At 37.6% G+C, this 19,428-nt stretch overlaps 1 protein-coding gene across 1 annotated transcript in view; it reads left to right on the top strand.

Annotated features, from left to right (window-relative positions):
• Positions 1–2,556: 2,556 nt before the first annotated feature.
• lrriq1 (leucine-rich repeats and IQ motif containing 1) overlaps positions 2,557–19,428 on the top strand; it is a 60,587-nt gene continuing 43,715 nt past the window's right edge. Inside the window, exons 1-13 of the mRNA XM_074677876.1 lie at positions 2,557–2,865; positions 3,806–3,902; positions 3,988–4,037; positions 4,118–4,211; positions 6,107–6,270; positions 6,399–6,473; positions 7,752–9,284; positions 10,968–11,120; positions 11,238–11,388; positions 11,655–11,848; positions 14,702–14,829; positions 14,947–15,020; positions 18,162–18,255. Of these exons, the coding sequence (XP_074533977.1) occupies positions 2,725–2,865; positions 3,806–3,902; positions 3,988–4,037; positions 4,118–4,211; positions 6,107–6,270; positions 6,399–6,473; positions 7,752–9,284; positions 10,968–11,120; positions 11,238–11,388; positions 11,655–11,848; positions 14,702–14,829; positions 14,947–15,020; positions 18,162–18,255 (2,948 nt within the window). The 5' untranslated portion in view covers positions 2,557–2,724. The remainder of the gene's footprint in view (positions 2,866–3,805; positions 3,903–3,987; positions 4,038–4,117; positions 4,212–6,106; positions 6,271–6,398; positions 6,474–7,751; positions 9,285–10,967; positions 11,121–11,237; positions 11,389–11,654; positions 11,849–14,701; positions 14,830–14,946; positions 15,021–18,161; positions 18,256–19,428) is intronic.

Here is a 19,428-nt window from a genome sequence, read left to right as displayed (position 1 = left end):
CCCAGTGGCCACCAAGATAATGGCTACAGACGAGTAACAGAAAACCCTTGACAGAGTAAACACACGGCTGCTATCCAAACCTCTGCTGCGTTTGGGCCGGAGCCGCCATTGACTGGCGTAATCTGCTGTGTAAATCTGCAGCTTGGCGCTGTCTGGCTGCTGTCTGGGTTCTGTGCACTTGGACAAAAGCGACGAACACCTTGCCCACCGACAAAGGGCCTGGGCCTAATCGGAGTGGACAAGGCTTGCTGATGGAGCCTTTTTGAGCAATTGAACTTGGTCAATGATTCTTAGAGGACCTAATCAAACACAAGGGACAGGCAGTTTGACTCCAACAATGTGTGCAGCTCCGGAGTGTCCTGTTTCTGCCCGTCAGACCTGGACTGAAGTGGTGCCGTGACCCGCGGCGACCCGTATGAAGCTCCTCTGTGCCTGACATGTGAAGGTTTTGATCGCGTTGACCTTACAGAGGCCACACAAGTGATGTACATGTGCTGCCTCTCATTGTGGCTGAGGAATTCACTTTGGGCCTTTGAAGGAAAACTTGCACCTATACGGCGCCATTGTGTTGTTTTGTTTTCATCCCGGGCCGTCACGAGACGGGAGAACAGGCCTCCGTATGTCTCCTGAGCATGGAGGACACGCTGTTCTTCTTTGAAAGTGAGGAAGGAGACTGGGCTCCTTTTAGACAGCCCTTGGGAATGTGCATGGGAAAACCTGTGTGGGCTACTGGAATCTCCTCAAAGAGACGGAGTCCAGCACGAGTGCAGAGCTTCACCACGGGAGAGAGGAACCGGTCTTTGTGATGAGAAATGTGCTGGAAATACTGAGCATTGTTCGCAGCCAAACACGTTTTTTGTTCCTCTGGTCTTGTGACTCACCTACAAGGTTTTAGGCTCCTTGACCCCTCGGAGACGGCCAAAATGCCCCCACGCAGGTTCATGACACCGCATTTTACAGCAGAGCAGCTCCTCAGTTCTCAGTGCACTCATTGCACCTTTTGGGGACAAAGATGGGAACTGGAGCTGATGGAGAACCACTGGATCCACCTCTGCTTTCACATAACTTCAACTTAGCAAAATGAAACAAAAATATTAAAGAAAAATCAACAAAAACTGCCGTAAATGTAACGAAAGTATGAAAAGATCATTTATGTTTATGGATTATGTAAGGGGTTGAGAAGAAGTGTTCAAAATATTGATCTTATTTCTTACCCGGACACACTTTTTTTTTTTAAACATTTTTCATTGCGTCCTGTTTTGCTGTCACAGGGCCTGTGAATGTTGAATTAACCTAAATCAGATCAGACATGTACTTAGGCAAAGTTACTTAAGAGTAACTTTACCTTTAAAAACTTAAAAATATAAACAATAAAGAATGGTTGCCTCAATCCTATTTGGGAGTAGCTACAGGTTTGCCATGGAAGATAATTAGGGCCACTGGAAAAAAAAAAGAAAAAAGTCATTTTTCCCCCCAATTTTTTTCTAAGAAAAAAAAAAAAAATAAAAAAAAATTCTGATCATGATCTCTAAATTCTGAGAAAAAAATGTAATAAAAAATTGGACATATTTTTTTTCTGTGCTACTAATCCTCTTAGGTAGTTTGCTGACTTGTTGACAAAGCGTTCTTCTCATCTCTGCTCTTTTTGTTCCTCAACATAAACATGAACTTATTACATTTTTTTCAATGCTGCTAAAGACAAAATTAAGACATGAAAAAGGGGAAAAAAATCCACCACTCCTCAACAAGAGTCTTCCCTGCAAAAGCTGAAATCTTATCAAGTGTTTTTGTCCTATTTTTAGTAAAAAATTGTCTTATTAGACTTGATAAGAAGTGCATTCACCTAACAGCAGATTTTATTTACTTATTACAAGCCATTCAGACCTCATTTTTGGTTTTAAATAACTTGAAATACAACATTTTTATGGACTGGTCAGGTGACTGTGACTCATTTTAAGTCTATTTTTTTTTCCAAACTAAAAGTATTAAAAAAAAAAAAAGAAACACTTGATGAGATTTTCTTTTCTTTTTCTTTTTTTCTTTTTTTTTCAGTATTTGCTTTGGAAAAACCAACCATGTGTTGAATTGTTTTGTAATAAAAAAAAAAAAAAAAAAAAAAAACTATTAAAATTAGAAATACACATATACATTTTTTTCCCCCCTACTGCAGTCCAAAAAAATCATTTGAAGCCCCACACCATGTTTTCAGGTGTAAGTCTTTGTGTCTATCCATCTATGTATCTTTAATGTCTTTAATGTTTCCTTTTTTTTCTTTTCTTTTTTTTTTTTTTTTTTTTTTTTTTTTTTTTAAATCTTTTTACCCTCTCTTATCACAATAATGGGGAATATTATTGTCAGCTGCAAACTAATTCCCCTGTGGGTACAATAGAAATACTTTTGACTTTTAGATATCTTGATAGTTATCTATAAAGATTTGTATCTATATCTATATCTCTATCTATAGTTATCTTTAAAGATATCCGTCTGTATCTCTCCTGGTTTGGTCCCCTTTGCTTTTTGCACTGTTTGTCCCTCGACCGGCTTCACACTGTTGCCATGGATACAGACCTAACATCCAGACGCCGGAGGAGCTTTTCCTGGTCACTAGTTTCTTGGGTTAGCAAATTAAAATGACCCGTTTTTATAAAGTATTATTTTAATAAAAGTCAACCTATGGATATTAATCACGCCACGAAGTAATAATTTGACGCCTCTGATGTTTTAATGAATCAGGCCGTGAAACAAACGATGACGCAGGCTAACGATAACTATGACACAAACAGGAGGAAGCTAAATGACAACCAAGTTTGTGACACCAACGAAAGAACAGAGAAGCAGGACAGTTCACCATTTAAAGAAGAGACGGTGAGTAGAAACCCCTGTTTTAACCAGGACAGTTAAATAAAAGATTATTTTATTATAATTTAGAAGTGTTTAATTTAATTTAGCGGCTGCTAGCTGTCGACAACAAGCGAGCTAATTTAGGCTAACTGCTCTTAGCATCTCGTTTTATGAGCTGTTTTATTTTCTTTGTTCAACGTTTTTAATTAGATTTTAAAAAATGACGTTATATAAAAGTGGATTTTCATAGAATTTGTTTATGTTTGGGCAGCAACAAAACATCAAATCAGTATTAATGGTAGCCAGAATATTATTTAACACGTCCCAAAGTGACTGACACAAAATAGTATTGAGTAAAAAAAAAACGAAAATATCAACTTTAAGTGCAATAAAATAGCAATATTCAAAAGTGGTCTTATATTCAGCCATGTGTACGAACAAAATACTCAAATGCTCCAGGAGAAAGAAGCAACAACCAACTATCCATGCAGACATAAAACAGAATATTAACTTGATAAAATGAGTTAAATTAGACTGAAGGGAAATGTTAATACACATTAACATTTCTGTAAACCCAGACATCAACAATAAACCCTTAGATTTATTCAGCAAAGATTTAATGTCCATGATGCTAAATAGGATAATCAGCAATGATATTTCTCAGCCCTTTTCTTTTCTGTTTTTTTTATAGTTGTTTAAAGACTCAAATGATTGTACTTTTAATGTCACTGTAAATGAAGGCATGCTCTGAATCATTCTTCAGTGTTTAATGAAGGTTAAACGTATTAAAAACCCTTTCTATATGAGCTGTTTACACCATTTGTCCGTTTTTTTGAAGTCATAATGTAGTTTGATTCATCTCCTGATGTTTGTTCATTAAAGATTAATAGGTTATATTCTTGCCATACACAAAGAATCACCTTAAATGACTTTAAACTAACATCAGCCATCTCTCTGACACCAGGATGAAGATGATATTCCTTCGTCTCTCCTCAGCTACTTTCAGAGCTCAAAGAGCCGAGCGGCAGTGTGTGAGAAGCTCATCCTTGAGGAACCTGAAGGTACAGCATGAGAATTAATGAGATAATCATGCAGCATCAGTGTTATGGTTTATGCAAACCTGTATCTTCTTTGCTTTTCTTGAAGACTTCTTTGCATCACATCACACTGAGGACAGGATGACAGTGAATGAGCAGGTAAAGCCTCTTTAGTCTCTTATTCTATGGCCTACCCAAAACATGACTAATCCCAATTTTTCTTTTTTAACCCAAAACAGGTTTTTTGTGACCCAGAAACCTCTGTGAACAACTCTTCCTCTGATAACCACCTTCTCCGTGCACCTCCCACACAGGATTGGCCCGACAGTGAAGGTAGAGTACATGATGAGGAAGTACATTGCTTTATTGATGCCAGAGGTTTAAAATGTTAAACCAGTTTGTGAATAAAATGCACAACTCATGCACATCTTTTATTAGTTGCAGCAAGCAACTGTTTGTTAATTTGTGATTAAGCTGTTGTCCACAAGAGGTCACTGTTGTCCCATTTTCTTTGTTTTGTCTTTAAGAGACTGATGTGTGGTCACTCATTACTAATAAAACAAAGCAGACTCAGATCTGAGTTTAACAAGAACAATCCTTAGATTAAGTTTTCTTTTATTCCACTTTGTGTTAAAACTAAAACTGTCTTTGTGATGAGCTGCATTTAATGGGTTATGGACAAACAGGAGAAGAATGACACACAGTCTACTTTCCCTTGGACCAAATTCAGCCCTATATGTGCCCCTGTCTGGCCTTTTTTGTTTTGCGTACCCCCTTTTAAATACAATTTCAGCCAAGTGCCCCCCTTGTATGATGAGAAAAAGTTATGATATGGGAAAATAACATGGATACAAAGAATATATTATTCCAAATACTGAAAATATTTTCTTACATCACTTTTTTTGTTTTCTTTTTGATGGTGTCTTCATCATCCCCCTCATTTTCCCAAACTGCTTTGTCTCGTTTCAACCACCTGTGCATTATTTTCCTCCTGGCTGAGCTATTGTTAGCATGCTAATATACGTGCTCTCTCGCTGAACAATTGACGCCAACAGACAGAGGCCATTGAGTCCAAGCAGATTTACAAATGATATATTTTATGAATGAATATGCTTAATTTAGAAATGGTGACCTGTTTGATGTTGCATTATTTTCATTAATTCTTTTAATCAGATTTTTAAAGATTTGTTGTTATGTAACTTTTTATTAACAATTGTCAAGTACCCCCATTTGAAAATCACTGAATTAGAACACAAATGAAAAAAATATTTATATTTCGCTCACGCATAAAACTGTGTTGCTCTTATTTCGAAAAGCGTGCAGTTTGCATTGTTTGGACGCATAGTGAAAAGTTATGAAATCAACAAATCCAAACACAGTTCCTCACTGATGATTTTTTTAAGTACTATTTTTTCAATTTTATTACTGTTATAACCATTAAAAAATGATAATAAAAATGGAAATATTCTGACTTTTTTTCTTAGAAAAAATAGTTATAATAAAAAAAATGTGGACATATTTTTTTGTGTGAAAATAAAGTAAAAGCATTATTATTATTATTATTATTATTATTATTATTATTATTATTATTATTATTATTATTATTATTATTATTTATTTTTTTATTTTTTATTTTTTATTTTTTTATGAAGATGTAATTATTTTTTTCAATATTTGTGGAGCTTAACAAGCTAAAGAAGAAATGAAACACTAATGCAGTGATTTTTTTGTTGTTGTTACTGTTTATTACTGCTATGGGAGTATTTTACTGTTTGTTTCTGGTTACCAGTAGCAGGTAATCAAATATATAAGCCAGTGCATTTTACAGAGGGGAAATTTGTATTTTAAGCAGAATCAATGTGTGTGAACTGTAGGAACAAACAGGAAATAATATTAGTTATGGAGCTACTGTGTTTTATAATAATAACTTTATTTCTATAAAACCTCTAAGAACAAATGTTTGCAAAGAGCTCTGACATATAATAATGTGGCAGAAAATCAGCGGGAGAAATAAATATTTAGCAGAAGAAGATGCGTGGGAGTGACCTGAGTGTGATTTTGTAAAGACAGAAAGATAAAAGCTAAAGAAGAAAAGAGGGGGATGATGACAGGTGGAAAAAGGGAGGCATTAAAAATATGGAACAATGAGATAGAGAAGAAAAAAAACATAAATCAAAATTATTTTCTGCTTTCTAAACTAAACATCATCTCTTTTTTCCATTTCTCAGGTGAAGCTGAAACAGGTGATCATGAGGAGGTCGAGGAGAGTTTGATGCTTGAAACCAAACTCCTCGATGTCCCTCTGGGTGAGGAGGTGAAAAAGGAGGAGCTCTGGAGACAAACTGAAGATGATTTTCAGAAGGAGCTGAAGAGGATCAGAGAGGCGGAGAAGGTGAGTCCATTAGTTTTTGCGTGGCATTAGTTTTTCTTTTTCATATGTTTTTATTTATTATAGACCTTGAGCTGTCCACACAGAAGCGCCCTAAAGTGTTTAGAAGCATCCTTTCTCTGTGTTTGCAGCGTCAGCAGAACGAGCTGGAGCTGATGGAGAAGAAAGCTCAAGAGAAGCTTGAACAGGAGCTGCAGCTTCAGCAGGTGGGCCTGAGTCCTCTCACACAGTGGATTAGAAATAACGTGTCACTGTGAAACAAGGTCTAACAAAAATCAGACGTGCTAAATTTATATGAAGAAACTTGTTTTGTTTCAGAGCTGGTTAAAAACTAAGTGAAGAACTCTGCTAGAGTTAGGAAGGTACTCACAGATTCATATTTTCCTAAACAATAACTCAACAGTGGTACATTAATTTTGCAAATCCACCCCTCTCTGCAATCACAGCGAGGTAGACTGAGAGCTACAAACGTATTTTCCTCTAAACGAGCCGTCCATGTTTTTTATTCAATGTTTCTAAGACCTCTTGCAAAAGACAGAGATAATAAGTATAATCTCTAAAATGTTTGATTTTTTCTTGTATTTAACAACTTGATTCTTATATTTAAAAGGCTTTATCCTCATAATTTTATGACGTTTTTCTCATAAATGTATGAATTTTTATTGGAAAAATTTATGACTTATATAGCGTTAATTCGTGACTTGTTCCTTGGAATACTTGACTTTTTTTCTCATAAATTGAAGACTTTTGTCTCTTAAATAAATAACAATTTTGGGTAAATTGACAACTTTATTTTTGTTAATTTATAACTTTGTTCTCATAAATTTTTGACTTTATATTTTGTAGGTTTAAGTTTTTTTTTTTCATGCAAATCTATGACTTTTTAAAAATAAAGAAATGGATAATTTAAGAAAAATAAATAAAATAAAAAAATAAAATAACATAATAATAATAATGGTAGTAATAATAATAATAATAAAAATAATAAAATAATAATAATAATAATAATCTTAAATGAATGTATGACTATATTTTGTAAGTTTAAGATTTTTTTCACACAAATTGATCACTTTTTTCTTCTAATAAAGTAATGGATTTTTTTTAAATAATAATAATTATAACAATAATAATAATAGTAATAATAATAATTGTAATAATAATTACAATTTTAATAGAAAAAAAATGTATACATTTATTCTTGTGAATCCATTTTTTTTTCTTTAATTTATGAATTTTCACTCGTAAATTTTTTTTATTTTATTTGCAATTTTTTTAGAATAATCTTGTTTATGATCTTAATAAAATTTCTTTAATGTGACTCTTTTCCTCTGTTGTATGATTCCAGGAGTTTTGGAGAAAAAAAAACTAACGACTGTTAAGAGAAGTGTTTGCCTTTACTGTTGGAAAATTTAGAAATTAACTATTTAAACTGTAAATTTATTTTTCTTAATCCTAATTGAACTGCTGGTTTTCCTTCTGAACAGGAAGTGATCAGTGGCCTGCAGAGACGAGTGGAGGAGGAGAGGAAGAGGATTGAAGAGGAGCAGAGGAGACTAAAGGATGAGGAGGAGCAGAGGATGAAGAAAGAAGCAGAAAGGAAAAGAGTGGAGGAGGCGGAAAGAAGGAAGAAAGATGAAGAGAGAAAAAAAGAAGAAATGAAACTGAAACAAGAAGAAGAGAAGAAGAAGATCGAAGCGGAGCAGAGGAGACTGAAAGAGGAGGAGGAGAAGAAAAGAGTGGAGGAGGAAAGAAGAAGGAAAGAAGATGAAGAGAGAAAAATAGAAGAGATGAAACTGAAACAAGACGCAGAGAGGAAAAAGATCGAAGAGGAGCAGAGGAGACTTAAAAAGGAGGAGGAGAGGAAAAGAATGAAAAAAGATGAAGAGAGAAAAATAGAAGAAATTAAACTGAAAAAAGAAGAGGAGAGGAAGAAGGTGGAGGAGGAAAAGAGGAGGATGGAGATGGAGGAAAAGAAGGGGAGAGAGAAGGAGAAAAAGAAGCTTGAGGATGAAATGAGATTAATGAAAAAGAAAGAGGAGAAAGAGAAAAGAGATGAAGAGAAGAGAAGGACAGAGGAGGTCAGGAGGATGGAGAGAGAAGAGAGAAAAAGAGAGGAAGAAATGATCCAGGAGGAGAAAGAGAGGAGGAAGATAAAGGAAGAAAATTTCAGACTAGAGGAAGAGCTAAAGAAGAGAAAAGCTGGGGTTAAAGAAGAAGAGAAGACACAGAGGAAGGAAAAGGAGGATGAGAGGAAGGAGGACAGGAAGAGAGAAGAGGGAAAACATGAGGTAGTTTCAGAAAAGAGGAGGTGTGAAGGAGAGATGGGAGAAAAAAAGAGAGAAAGGAAAAAGGAGGGTGAGATGATCCTGAAGATGAACGAGGAGACGGAGAGAAAAACAATCACTCAGGAGGAGATGAACAAAGACGAGGGGAAGAGAGGAGAAACTGGAAATCAAGGAGAAGAGGAGGTGAGGAGAGATGAAAGAAGAGAGGAGGAGGAGAAAAAAGATGGAGAAGAAGAACAGAGGAGGGAAAAAGGGGAAAGAAAAACAGATGAAGGAGAAGAAACAGTGAGGCTCATAGGTGAGGAGGATCACGAAAAATCAGGAGATGGAAAAAAGCTCCAAGGGTTTGATGTGGATGAAAGAAAAGAGGAGGATAAAAAAGATGAGGAGAGAAAGAAAGAGGAGGAGGAAAGTGGAAACCAGGCTATTGAAGACAAAGGAGAGGAGGTGAGCCTGACAGGAGAAGATGAGCTGCGGGAGAAAGAGATGGATGAAATCTCCTCAAACGCCACGTCTCTACCTGTGTTCCTCCCTGAGCACGCGGAGCAGAAGAGGCTGTCCTGGATGAAGGAGTGCACCTCCTGGTCCAAACTCTCCCTCCAGAACAGGAGGAAGCAGAAAGTGTCTCATCAGGAGGGTCGACAGGTGAGGAGGGCTGGGGAGGTCAGCGGGCGGCCTCCTCTCTGTGCAGACCTCCTGCTTCAGTCCCCGAGCTGGAAATCCCTCAAAGAGGTAAGATACTGAGCCGGCTATATTTCTCTCTCCTCACAGCCCGGTGCTCTGAGACGTGTCTGTAACGTGTAACGTTAGTGAATCCTGGTTCTGTCCTACCAGAGCTCATCTACCAACTCCAACCTCACTAAGCAGAGCTAACGTAACCTGGCTCTTCATTTTATTGATAGACTCTCAAGTTTGAACAGACCACTGCAGAATAACTGCTGACTGTGGGTTGGAGACAACATTAGCACAAACACATTAACCTGGGTTTTAGCCTTTAGCTTGTCTTTTAGCCTTTCGCTTGTGTTTTAACCTTCAGGTTGTGTTTAGCCTTTATCTGGTGTTTTAACTCTTAGCTTGTATTTTTGCCTTTAGCTTGTTTTAAAGCCTGTAGCCTGTGTTTTAGCCCCCAGCCTGTATTTAAGCCTTTAGCCTGTACTTTAGCCTGTAGCTTGTATTTTAGCCTTGAGCCCCTGTTTTAGCCTTTAGCTTGTGTTTTTTTTTTAAGTATTTTTTTTTTTAAATACTCTCTTTATTCAATTTTAGATGTACAGAACAGAACAGAACAGAACATCAGAAAAACTAAACAGAAAATAACTAGGCAAATAACAGCCTAAACATTTAACCCTTTCTTACCACCCCTCTCCAGTAAAGCAGACTAATAAAATGAAAATAAAAATATAAAACATGCATATACATATATACACATACATACACACACACACACACACACACACACACACACATACACACATATCTACATATATCGGTTATATATACATGCACATACATACATACAAACACAAACATTAAAAAGAAAAACAATATTGAGTAAAAATGGAAAACTCTGCACCAGAATCTGTGGAGTTTAGTGCAGGACCAGAACATATGTGCTAATGTGCCGTCAGACTGTTTGCACTGTAAACATAGTGATGAAGAGGATGGAAAAATGAATGCAGTTCAACACGTGCCTTTAGCTTGTGTTTTAGCCTTAAGGTCATGCTTAAGCGTCCAGGTTGTGTTTTAGCATTAAGCTTGTGTTTAGGCCTTTTGCTCATATTTTAGCCTTTTGCTGGTGTTTTTGCTTTTTAGCTTGTGATTCAGTCTTTAGCACATGTGTGAGCCTTTAGTCCATGTTTTAGCTCCTAGCTTGTGTGTTGGCCTTTATCTGGTGTTTTAGCCCTTAGCTTGTATTTTAGCCTTTAGCCCTTGTTTTAGCCTTTTGCTCATGTTTTAGCCTTTAGCTTGAGTTTTAGTCTTAAGCCTATGTTTAGCCTTTCGCTGGTATTTTAGCCTCCAGGTTGTGTTTCAGCCTTCAGCCCTTATTTTAGCCTTAGCTGGTGTTTGAGCTGTTAGCATGTGTTTCGGCCTTTTCCTGGTGTTTTAGCCTTTAGCTTGTGCTCTATCTCTCTCCTGTTTCTCTTTCTTCTGCTCTTTTGTCCTTTTTCTGTCCGACAGTTAGGCTCCAGTGTCCACCATCACTACAAAATTAATCGCAGAAATCGTTTTCAGCAGAGAAAAACTCAGATTTCTCTTCTCTCTACTAAACTTCATCAGCTGGCGTGGTGTTGTCATAGAGACTTAGACATGCTGTAAATCAATCTGGTTGAAAAGGCTTCAAACATGAGCCCTAACTCCTTTCTAACTAGTTTGCAAAAATCTACAGCTCCCTCCACTGTTTTTTTACTTTTCTTCCAGGTGACCTCAGTGACCCTGGAGGACCTTCCTGGCTGCAGCTTGTCCACTCTCTCCCAGTGTTCCCAGCTTCAGTCCCTCACCCTCAGACGCTGTGGCCTCAGATCTCTGGAGGGAATCAACCAGTTACCACAGCTGAGCTACATCGACGTCCAGGTGGAGATTCACCTTTGTTATTTAAAAAAAACTGAATGCTTCCCTCTTTGATAAAAGTCTGAACACCCCTGCTTCGAAACAATGAGAGATTGTGTTGTTTAAAACTTTTTTCTACAGGAAAATGAAATCTCCTTCATCGACTGTGAAAACCTGACGAGTCTACGAGTTCTCAACCTGAACCACAACAAACTGACGTCCATCCACGGTTTAACGGGGGCTGAAAACCTGGAGGCTCTGGAGCTCTCACACAACTCCATCACCCGCATCGGTGAGTGTCTGCAAACATCCTCAAGAGGGCAGCATCCCCCCTCTTTTCAGCCCTGAGCCTCAGTCCCTTCACTGTAATGAGCTCTGAAGGTGATTTATGAGCTGAAGCCACCCTGAGGCTGCAGTCATAAAAAGATGTTGGTGGGGCCAGAGGTTAAATGCATCGACACGTTCGTTTGATCACTGAGACACTTTCTGACTCACTTTAAACCCAGGACGTTTGATGCTCCTCAGATCTCTCAGTGTTTCTGTTTTCATCCTCTGAAGCTGGTCTGGAGTCCATGAAGAGACTACAGAAGCTGTCTCTGGATCACAACCAGCTGATCAGCACCAAGGGGCTGAAGGACGTCTATACTCTGCTCCACCTGGACTGCTCACACAACCACCTGCTCAGGGTGGAGGGCGTGGAGAGCTGTGGTCTGCTGAGCACCCTGGACCTGAGAGCCAACAGCCTGACGGAGGTAAAGGGAGAATAACTCCATCAGGTCTCTCTTTGGTTTTGATGACATTTAAAGTTTGTTTTTCTGCAGACGACAAAAAAGAAAAGGATTTTTTCAGTTCATGAATATTTTTTAACATCAGCATGATGCAGAAAAAACATTTTCATATTCACATTCACGAGTCTGTGTGTTACATAAAAAAATAAATATATGGTCTAGATCTCCTGCAGTTAAACTCACTGAAAGATTAGGGATGCAAAGAACAGGTGGGACTTTTCTGGTCCCGGTACCGGTACCTGGGCTTTGGGTATCAGATCTGATACAAGTGTTAAATAATAACCTGCTCTACTGTGGAATAAGACTGGTAATGTTTTGAGTAAAAGGCAAAAAAAAAAAAAAGTGTAATTTAAAGACACTAATAACCTTTAGCTTGTGTTTTAGCTGTGAGGTAGTGTTTAAGCCTTTACCTAGTGTTTGAGTCTTTAGCCCCTGTTTTTCAGCTTTTAACTCTTGTTTTAGCCTTTAGCTTGTGTTTTAGCTGTTAGCTTGTGTTTTAGCCTTTAGCTTAAGTTTTATCTATAGGCTCATGTTTTAGCCTGAAGCTTGTGTTAAAGCCTCAAGCTTGTGTTTCGGCCCCTAGCTTGTGTTGTTGCCTCAAGCTTGTGTTTTAGCTTTTAGCTAATGATTAAGCTTTGAATGCTTGTTATAGGCTATAGCTTGTGTTTAAGCCTTTGGCTTGTGTCTTTGCTTTTTTCTTGTGTAAAACTTTATTCTTGTTTTAGCCTGTATCTTATTTTTTAAGCCTTTAGCTTTAGCTTGTGTTTTAGCCTTAAGCTGGTGTTTGAGCCTTTAGCCTCTGTTTTTAAGAGTTTATTGCTTGTTTTAGCCTTTAGCTAGGGTTTTAGTCTTAAGGTGATACCCTGTGATGGAACAAGTTGGGTCCTATCACAAGGTTTAGGGCAGAAATTCCCCCTACAGCAGTGTTTTTGTGCAGCAGAAGCCCAGAGCGCCCGCACCAAACACCCCCTCCCTGCTCCTCTGCAGGTTTCCTCTGCACTCAGACGGGGCCATATTTTACTTGACCAAAAACACAAATAAACGGACTCCCACCCAAAAAAATCTGATATCAGTCTGCATTCACGCTTTATTTAGAGAATTTTCAGCACGTTACTTTCACACAAAAACACCGCTAAATAAGGCTCTAGTTCTCATCGTGTCGTAAAACGGTGCTACCTCCGCCTGGTACGAGGCGCTCGCCGCTTAGTGTATCAGTCCACGCGTGGTGTGCCAGATATAAACAAACGCAGGTAGTTTGCCAGGATAAAGAGATTTGTGTTTTTGGTCAAGTAAAATATGGCCCCGTCTGAGTGCAGAGGAAACCTGCAGAGGAGCAGGGAGGGGGTGTTTGGTGTGAGCGCTCTGGGCTTCTGCTGCACAAAAACACTGCTGTAGGGGTAATTTCTGCCCTAAACCTTGTGATAGGACCTAACTTGTTCCATCCCGGAGTATCACTTTAAGCTATTGTTTAAGCCTTCAGCTTGTTATTTAGGCTTTTTACACTTATTTTAGCCTTTAGTTCGTATTTTAGCTGTTAGCTAGTGTTTGAGTCTTTAGCCCCTGTTTTTAACAGTTTATTGCTTGTTTTAGCCTTTTGCTAGCGTTTTAACTGCAAGCTAGTGTTTCAGCGTTTAGCTTGTTATTTAAGCTCTTAACGCTTGTTTTAGCTATTAGACTTAATTAGACTCAATATGAGCTACATTCACCTGACCAGTGCAGAAACATGTCTTGTCAGTTGAATGTGGCTCATATTGATTATAAGAAGACAACTTTCACTAAAAATAAGATGAAAACACTTGATAAGATTTCAGTTTTTTGCAGTGTATTTTAACGCTCCCACTCTTTCCTCTTGCGTATTGAATGTGCTGGTTAGTCCTTGTTGGTGTTTCCTCATTTCACAGTTTGTCTCAGCTCTGCTGTCCTCAAACCGTCTCACCTCCATTAGACAGAGATGTTCAGGGACTTACTCTCTTCTCTCTCCTGTCTCTGAGTTAAAGAAAGATGTGGTCTCACTTTGACCTGTTTTTTTTTTCATATCATAACTTTAAGCGTCACACAGGCTTTTCTTCATGTATACTCATCTTGTCCAGCATGAATTAAACCAAGAGAAAACTTTTTTTCTGCAAAGTTCCTGGTAAATCAAACTTTTGCTTGGATTAATTGGTCTTAAAACTATTTAGCTAAATGCTTTAAGTCTAACCTGGGTTGATTTAAAACAGGAAAGATAAAGAAAGTCACCATGCACAGGTAGAAGCTGTCACGTAACGGGCAAATCTCAGAAGTCAAAAAGTTACAAAATAAAAATCTGAGGAAGTTTTCACATCTTAACGTCCAGAAAATGTCTTATTTTGAGATGTTAACAGTCAAAAATGACACCTGAATTTCTTGCAAAAGTAAAAAAAATCCTGCCAATGAGGTAAGAAAGTAACTAAGAATAAAGTTTTGATGACAAAAACCTAACAAGTGCCGATCTTTTTACTTTTTGCAGGCAATTCATGTGTCATTTTTGTCCCTTAAACCTTGAATAACAATGTTTTTCTGGACTTTTCAGGTGGAAGTGGCTCATATAGTAAGACTAACACTAGATTAGATCCACGTTAGAAAAAGAGCTGGTAGTTTTCATCCAGCCGTGAGTCTCTGCAGAGGTTAACTCGTGTCTGTCTCTCAGACTTTGAGCACAGTCGGCCTGAAGCAGCGACAGTGATGGATGAGGTCGCTCTCGCTGTTGTCGGAGCGGCGGCTGCGGCAGTATAAAGTTAGTGTAACCCTGGAGTGTGACCAGCGCTGACCGACACCTCCGCTCTGTTTGTCCTTCAGCCCCCGGCTCTCAACAACCACGTCCTCCTCCGAGACCTGCGCCTGGACGACAACAGCATCTGGTCTCTGCAGAGCCTCGCAGACTGCTGGCTCCCCCTCCTGCAGCGTCTCTCTGCGGCACAAAACCGGTACATTCACACCTCTTTTTAAAGTGGATCTCAGTGGTTTTTTAGTCAGAAAGTCACATACCTTCAGCAAGTTTGAAACCTGTGTGTGTGTGTGTGTGTGTGTGTGTGTGTTTGCAGTCTCACCCAGCTGCCCTCCCTGTCTGACGCTGTGTCCCTGTCATTTCTGGATCTTCGCTTCAACTGCTTGTCAGGTATCAGGTTGTTCAAGTCTAATTTACTCATCATGAAAGCTAAAACTGCTGCTGGGCAGGTTTTTTAAAGAGATTTTTTAGTTTTTCTTTTTTATTTTTGATTCCTAGTTGAATATACAAAGATTATTATCCCTGCTGAGAGACTCTGTAAATCCAGCTGCTCCTCTCTCTGCTTTAATTCCTTCTCTGCCACAAATCTGACTCTTAAAAAAGGACAATATTTATGAAAAATAAATGTCTGATTCAGTCTAATCAATGTGGAACTTTTTAATTCACTTAAAAAACTTGGCAAGTAAAGGCTGTAAACAACGTAAACAACTGAAGACAAAGATGAGAAAACAAACAGCTCAGACAGGCAGATAGTATTTTGATTTAATTTAGCCTGCTGTTTAAAATGCTAAAATACTTAATCCAGGAAAATAAAAAGTAGAAAACAATAACTTAGGTAATAGTATACTGAAATACTTATTATTAAAATGCTAAGTAAATATTGGAGAACAACATGATGGCTGTGAAATTAGTAAAAGCAGACAGAGGAAGGTATAACAGGTGCAAATGACTTTCAGAGTGAAGAGTGCATTATGAAGTCTGGGTACATATTAGCTCCATACTGACTTTCCTAGAATAAAAAGTATCACCCAGAAAAAAATACTCTGCAAAGACTCAGATTTTAAGCATGTGTTTGTGTCTCATTTTTAGTAAATACTGACTCAGTAGAATTTATAATAAATCTTTTATTGAACAGAATATGAAAATAGTGATAATAGTCTGAGCCACTCTGAGCTGACGAGTCCAGGAAAATGTTTTATTCAAGACAAAATTTAAACCTGAATTTCTTAGAAAATTAAGGTGAAGAAAATGTGCTTGGTTTGTAAAAAGTTTAAATAGTGTTTTGATACAAAAAAACCCCTAAATAAATAAATAAAAAATTGATAAAAAATCATTTTTTGTCTTTAATATCTTGAACTCAGACATTTTCTGGACTTGTCAGAAAATTAGTGCTCAGATTAAGACCAATAAACCATTTGAACTAAAACAATAAGACACAAACACTTGATCAAATTTCAGTTTCTGACATGAGAACATTAAAAGAAACCAACATATCTATAAAATAAGCTTTAGCTGCATTTTAAAAAAAAGGCAAAATTAATTTTTATGCACAGTAAAATCAAATGTAGAGACATTATCATTATTTAATTATTGTTATTATAAGTAGAGACTCAGTTTCTGTGTCAAGTTTCCGACATATTTATATTTCAGAGATGTATCAAAACCAGTGAAACACACCCTGTCCTTTTTGCACTGGTTTGTGAATAGGTGATGGAAAATGTTGTATCAAGAGAAAAAAGTAAGATGGAAAAAAATTTGCTTATGGGGAAGGACAAAAATGCTCGTTGAGTTTCTTAAAGTAAGAATAATACCTAAAGACAATAAAACTGAACAAGTACTTTTTCTAATTCCCCAGGCAGATTTTTTTTTCCTTTTTTTTAGTCATTTTTGCACTGGAAAAACTGGAATCTTATCAAGTGGTTTTGTCTAATTGTTTGTAGAAAATGTCTTTTTAGGCTTGATTCACCTGACCAGTCCAGAAAAATTTCTTATTTCAAGTTATTTAAGGACAAAAATTAGGTCTGAATTGTTTGTGAAAAGTTAAAAAATCTGCCAATGGACAGGAAAAAAGTTACTGGTATTGAGACATTATTCTAGATTCAAGCAAATTTTTCTTGTTCCATTGGCAGATTTTCATACCTCATTTTTGTCTTTAAACAACTTGAAACAAGACATTTTTCTGCGCTGATCAGGTGAATGTGGCTTACATTAAGTGTATTAAGACAATTTTTACTTAAAATAAGACAAAAACACTTGATAAGATTTCAGTTTTTTGTCAGTTTTGTCTTTTAATATCATGAAATCATTTTTCTGGAATTGTCTGGTGAGTGTGGCTCATATTTTGTTTGTTAAATAAGACATTTTTAACTAAAATAAGAAACAAAACCTGGTTATGATTTCTGTTTTTACAGCGTAAAATACATCAAGTGAGTTCACAGATACACAAAACACATTTGTGGTTATTTCTTCCACCTTTGAATAATCTGGTACACTGTAAAAACTAAAATCTTATCAAGTATTTTCGTCTTATTTTCATAGAAAATGTCTTTCTTGGCTTGATATAAGCCATAAAATCTGACCAGTCCATAAAACGTGTCTTATTTCAAGTTATTTAAAGACAAAAATGAGGTCTGAATTTCTGTAACAAATAAGAAAATCTGCCAATGGAAAAAGAGAAAAGTTGCTTGTATTAAGACATTATTCTAGTTTTATCTATTTATTTTTCCTTGTTACAGCAATGCAGACCTCATTTTTGTCTTTTAATAACTTGAAACAAGACATTTTTCTGGACTGATCAGTCGAATGTCGCATATATACAGTCTAAAAAGACATTTTTTACTTAAAATAAGACAAAAACACTTGATAAGATATTAGTTTTTTGCAGTGTGTCTTTTAATGTCATGAAATCAGACATTTTTCTGGACTTGCCAGGTGAGTGTGGCTCACATTTTGTCCATGAAGACATTTTTTAACCAAAATAAGAAAAAAAACTTGGGAAGGATTTCAGTTTTTGTAGTGTAAGATGCATTAAGTGAGTTCACAGATACACAAAACACATGTATGGCCACTTTAAATAGCACATACACTGTAAATAACAGGAATCTTATCAAGTGTTTTTGTCTTATTCTTATTAAAAATGTCTTTTTAGACTCAATAGGAGCCACATTCACCTTGTTTTTAGTTATTCCAAGACTGAAATGAGATCTGAATTGTTATAACAAGTTAAAAAAATCTGCTAATGGGGCTAAGAGAAAAATTGCTTGTATTGACATATTATTTTAATTTCAAGAAAAATGATGAGCACATTTTTCTTTCTCCTATTGTCAGATTTGTTTTTACTTGACCTCATTTTTGTCTTTGAATAACTTCAAATCAGACATTTTTCTGGACTGGTCAGGTGAGTGTGGCTTATATTAAGTCTGAAAAGATATTTTCTACTGAAAATAAGTCAAAAACACTTGATAAGATTTCAGTTTTTTAGTGTAGAAATGAGGGATAGACCTAAAACCTAAATCTGTTTTTCTGTCTCAGAGCTGCAGAACGTGACGGAGAGTCTGGAGACGTGTCTGCTCCTGCGGGAGCTTCATCTCACGGGGAATCCTCTCCAGCAGGAGGGCGGGTGGAGGTGAGGCTGTAAAAAAATATAAACTGATTCAAACGCTCCTTTAGTTTCCACTCCTCTCCCTCCACCTCCTCCAGCTCAAATCAAGATAGCGTAATCAGAAATTTCCGTTGTTCTTGCTGAAAATTCTTTGGACATACGTTGAAGTTTTGAAATATCCTCGTCTCACTGTGACGGATGTTCAAAGCCTCCATTCCTCCATCACAGATTCAGTCTATTGGCCCAGGTAGTCTAAACATTCCTGCCGAGCTCCAGGCCTTCCTGTCCACTTCCCAGGATTAGCACTGTGATCCACGTCCGCTATTAGATTACCGCGACGTGCCACCGACACCCGAGCGTACGCACTTCCCACTAAGCGCTGGTAATTCCCCCAGATATTGAAACAACAGAGAAATCAATTATCCCTTCGCTTCAATTTGCTCTTTCACTTATCGTGCCCAAACATTTCAGCCGCGTTACGACAGTCGCAATGAGTTGATGTGAAAAATATGCAGCGACCACTTTCGATTTTCATGCCTCTGTTGGCCTGTCATGAGCAATGATGTCAGCTGTTACTGTTTGCTGGATTGTTTGACTCCTTAGAGCTCCTCAGAGCTCCTCACGCCCTGCGACAAACGGCAAAATATGAAAAGCTAAACCTCGCTAACCCGTCCAAAACTCCTCAGAGTGTTTGTTTAAAGATGTTGTTTGTATAACCTCATCTTTCCTGTTGTTTTCAGGCTTTCTTTTGTCTCATTCTGACCTTTTTTCTGAGAGTCAGTCTCACACACTTTGAATATTTCAGCTCAGTTTATCGTAGATTTCCTCTCCTCTCTGAAAACACGGCGCACTCCTCGACTTGTCTTAAGCCTCAGCTGAAACATTACCTTTATATTTCTCTGAACTTTACTTAACCTCCCCGTGCCAACAGTGGAATTAACCCTCTGTGTTTCCACCCTCATGCCCCGACCCTTTCATCCCGAGCCAGCGATAACAGCGGCTAAATTAAAGCACCAAAAGGAGAGCGCTGAGAATTACTCTCCCCCTGATCCGCAGAAGAAAAACTCCAGCCCTGATGAATCAGAGACGCTTTAGGAGCACGTGTTTTGGAGGAAGTCTTCACTGAATGAAATACGGACCTGAGCTCGTTCAGGGGGGTGGAGGAGGAGGAGGAGGAGGAGGAGGAGGAGGAGGAGG

Source organism: Halichoeres trimaculatus, unplaced genomic scaffold, assembly GCF_033239565.1.
Source record: "Halichoeres trimaculatus isolate MK-OKI-2021-1 unplaced genomic scaffold, fHalTri1.1 fHalTri1_scaffold_10, whole genome shotgun sequence".
Classification (NCBI taxonomy): domain Eukaryota; kingdom Metazoa; phylum Chordata; class Actinopteri; order Labriformes; family Labridae; genus Halichoeres; species Halichoeres trimaculatus.
Note: the sequence above shows the minus strand (reverse complement) of the source record. Positions and strands in the feature narration are given on the sequence as shown.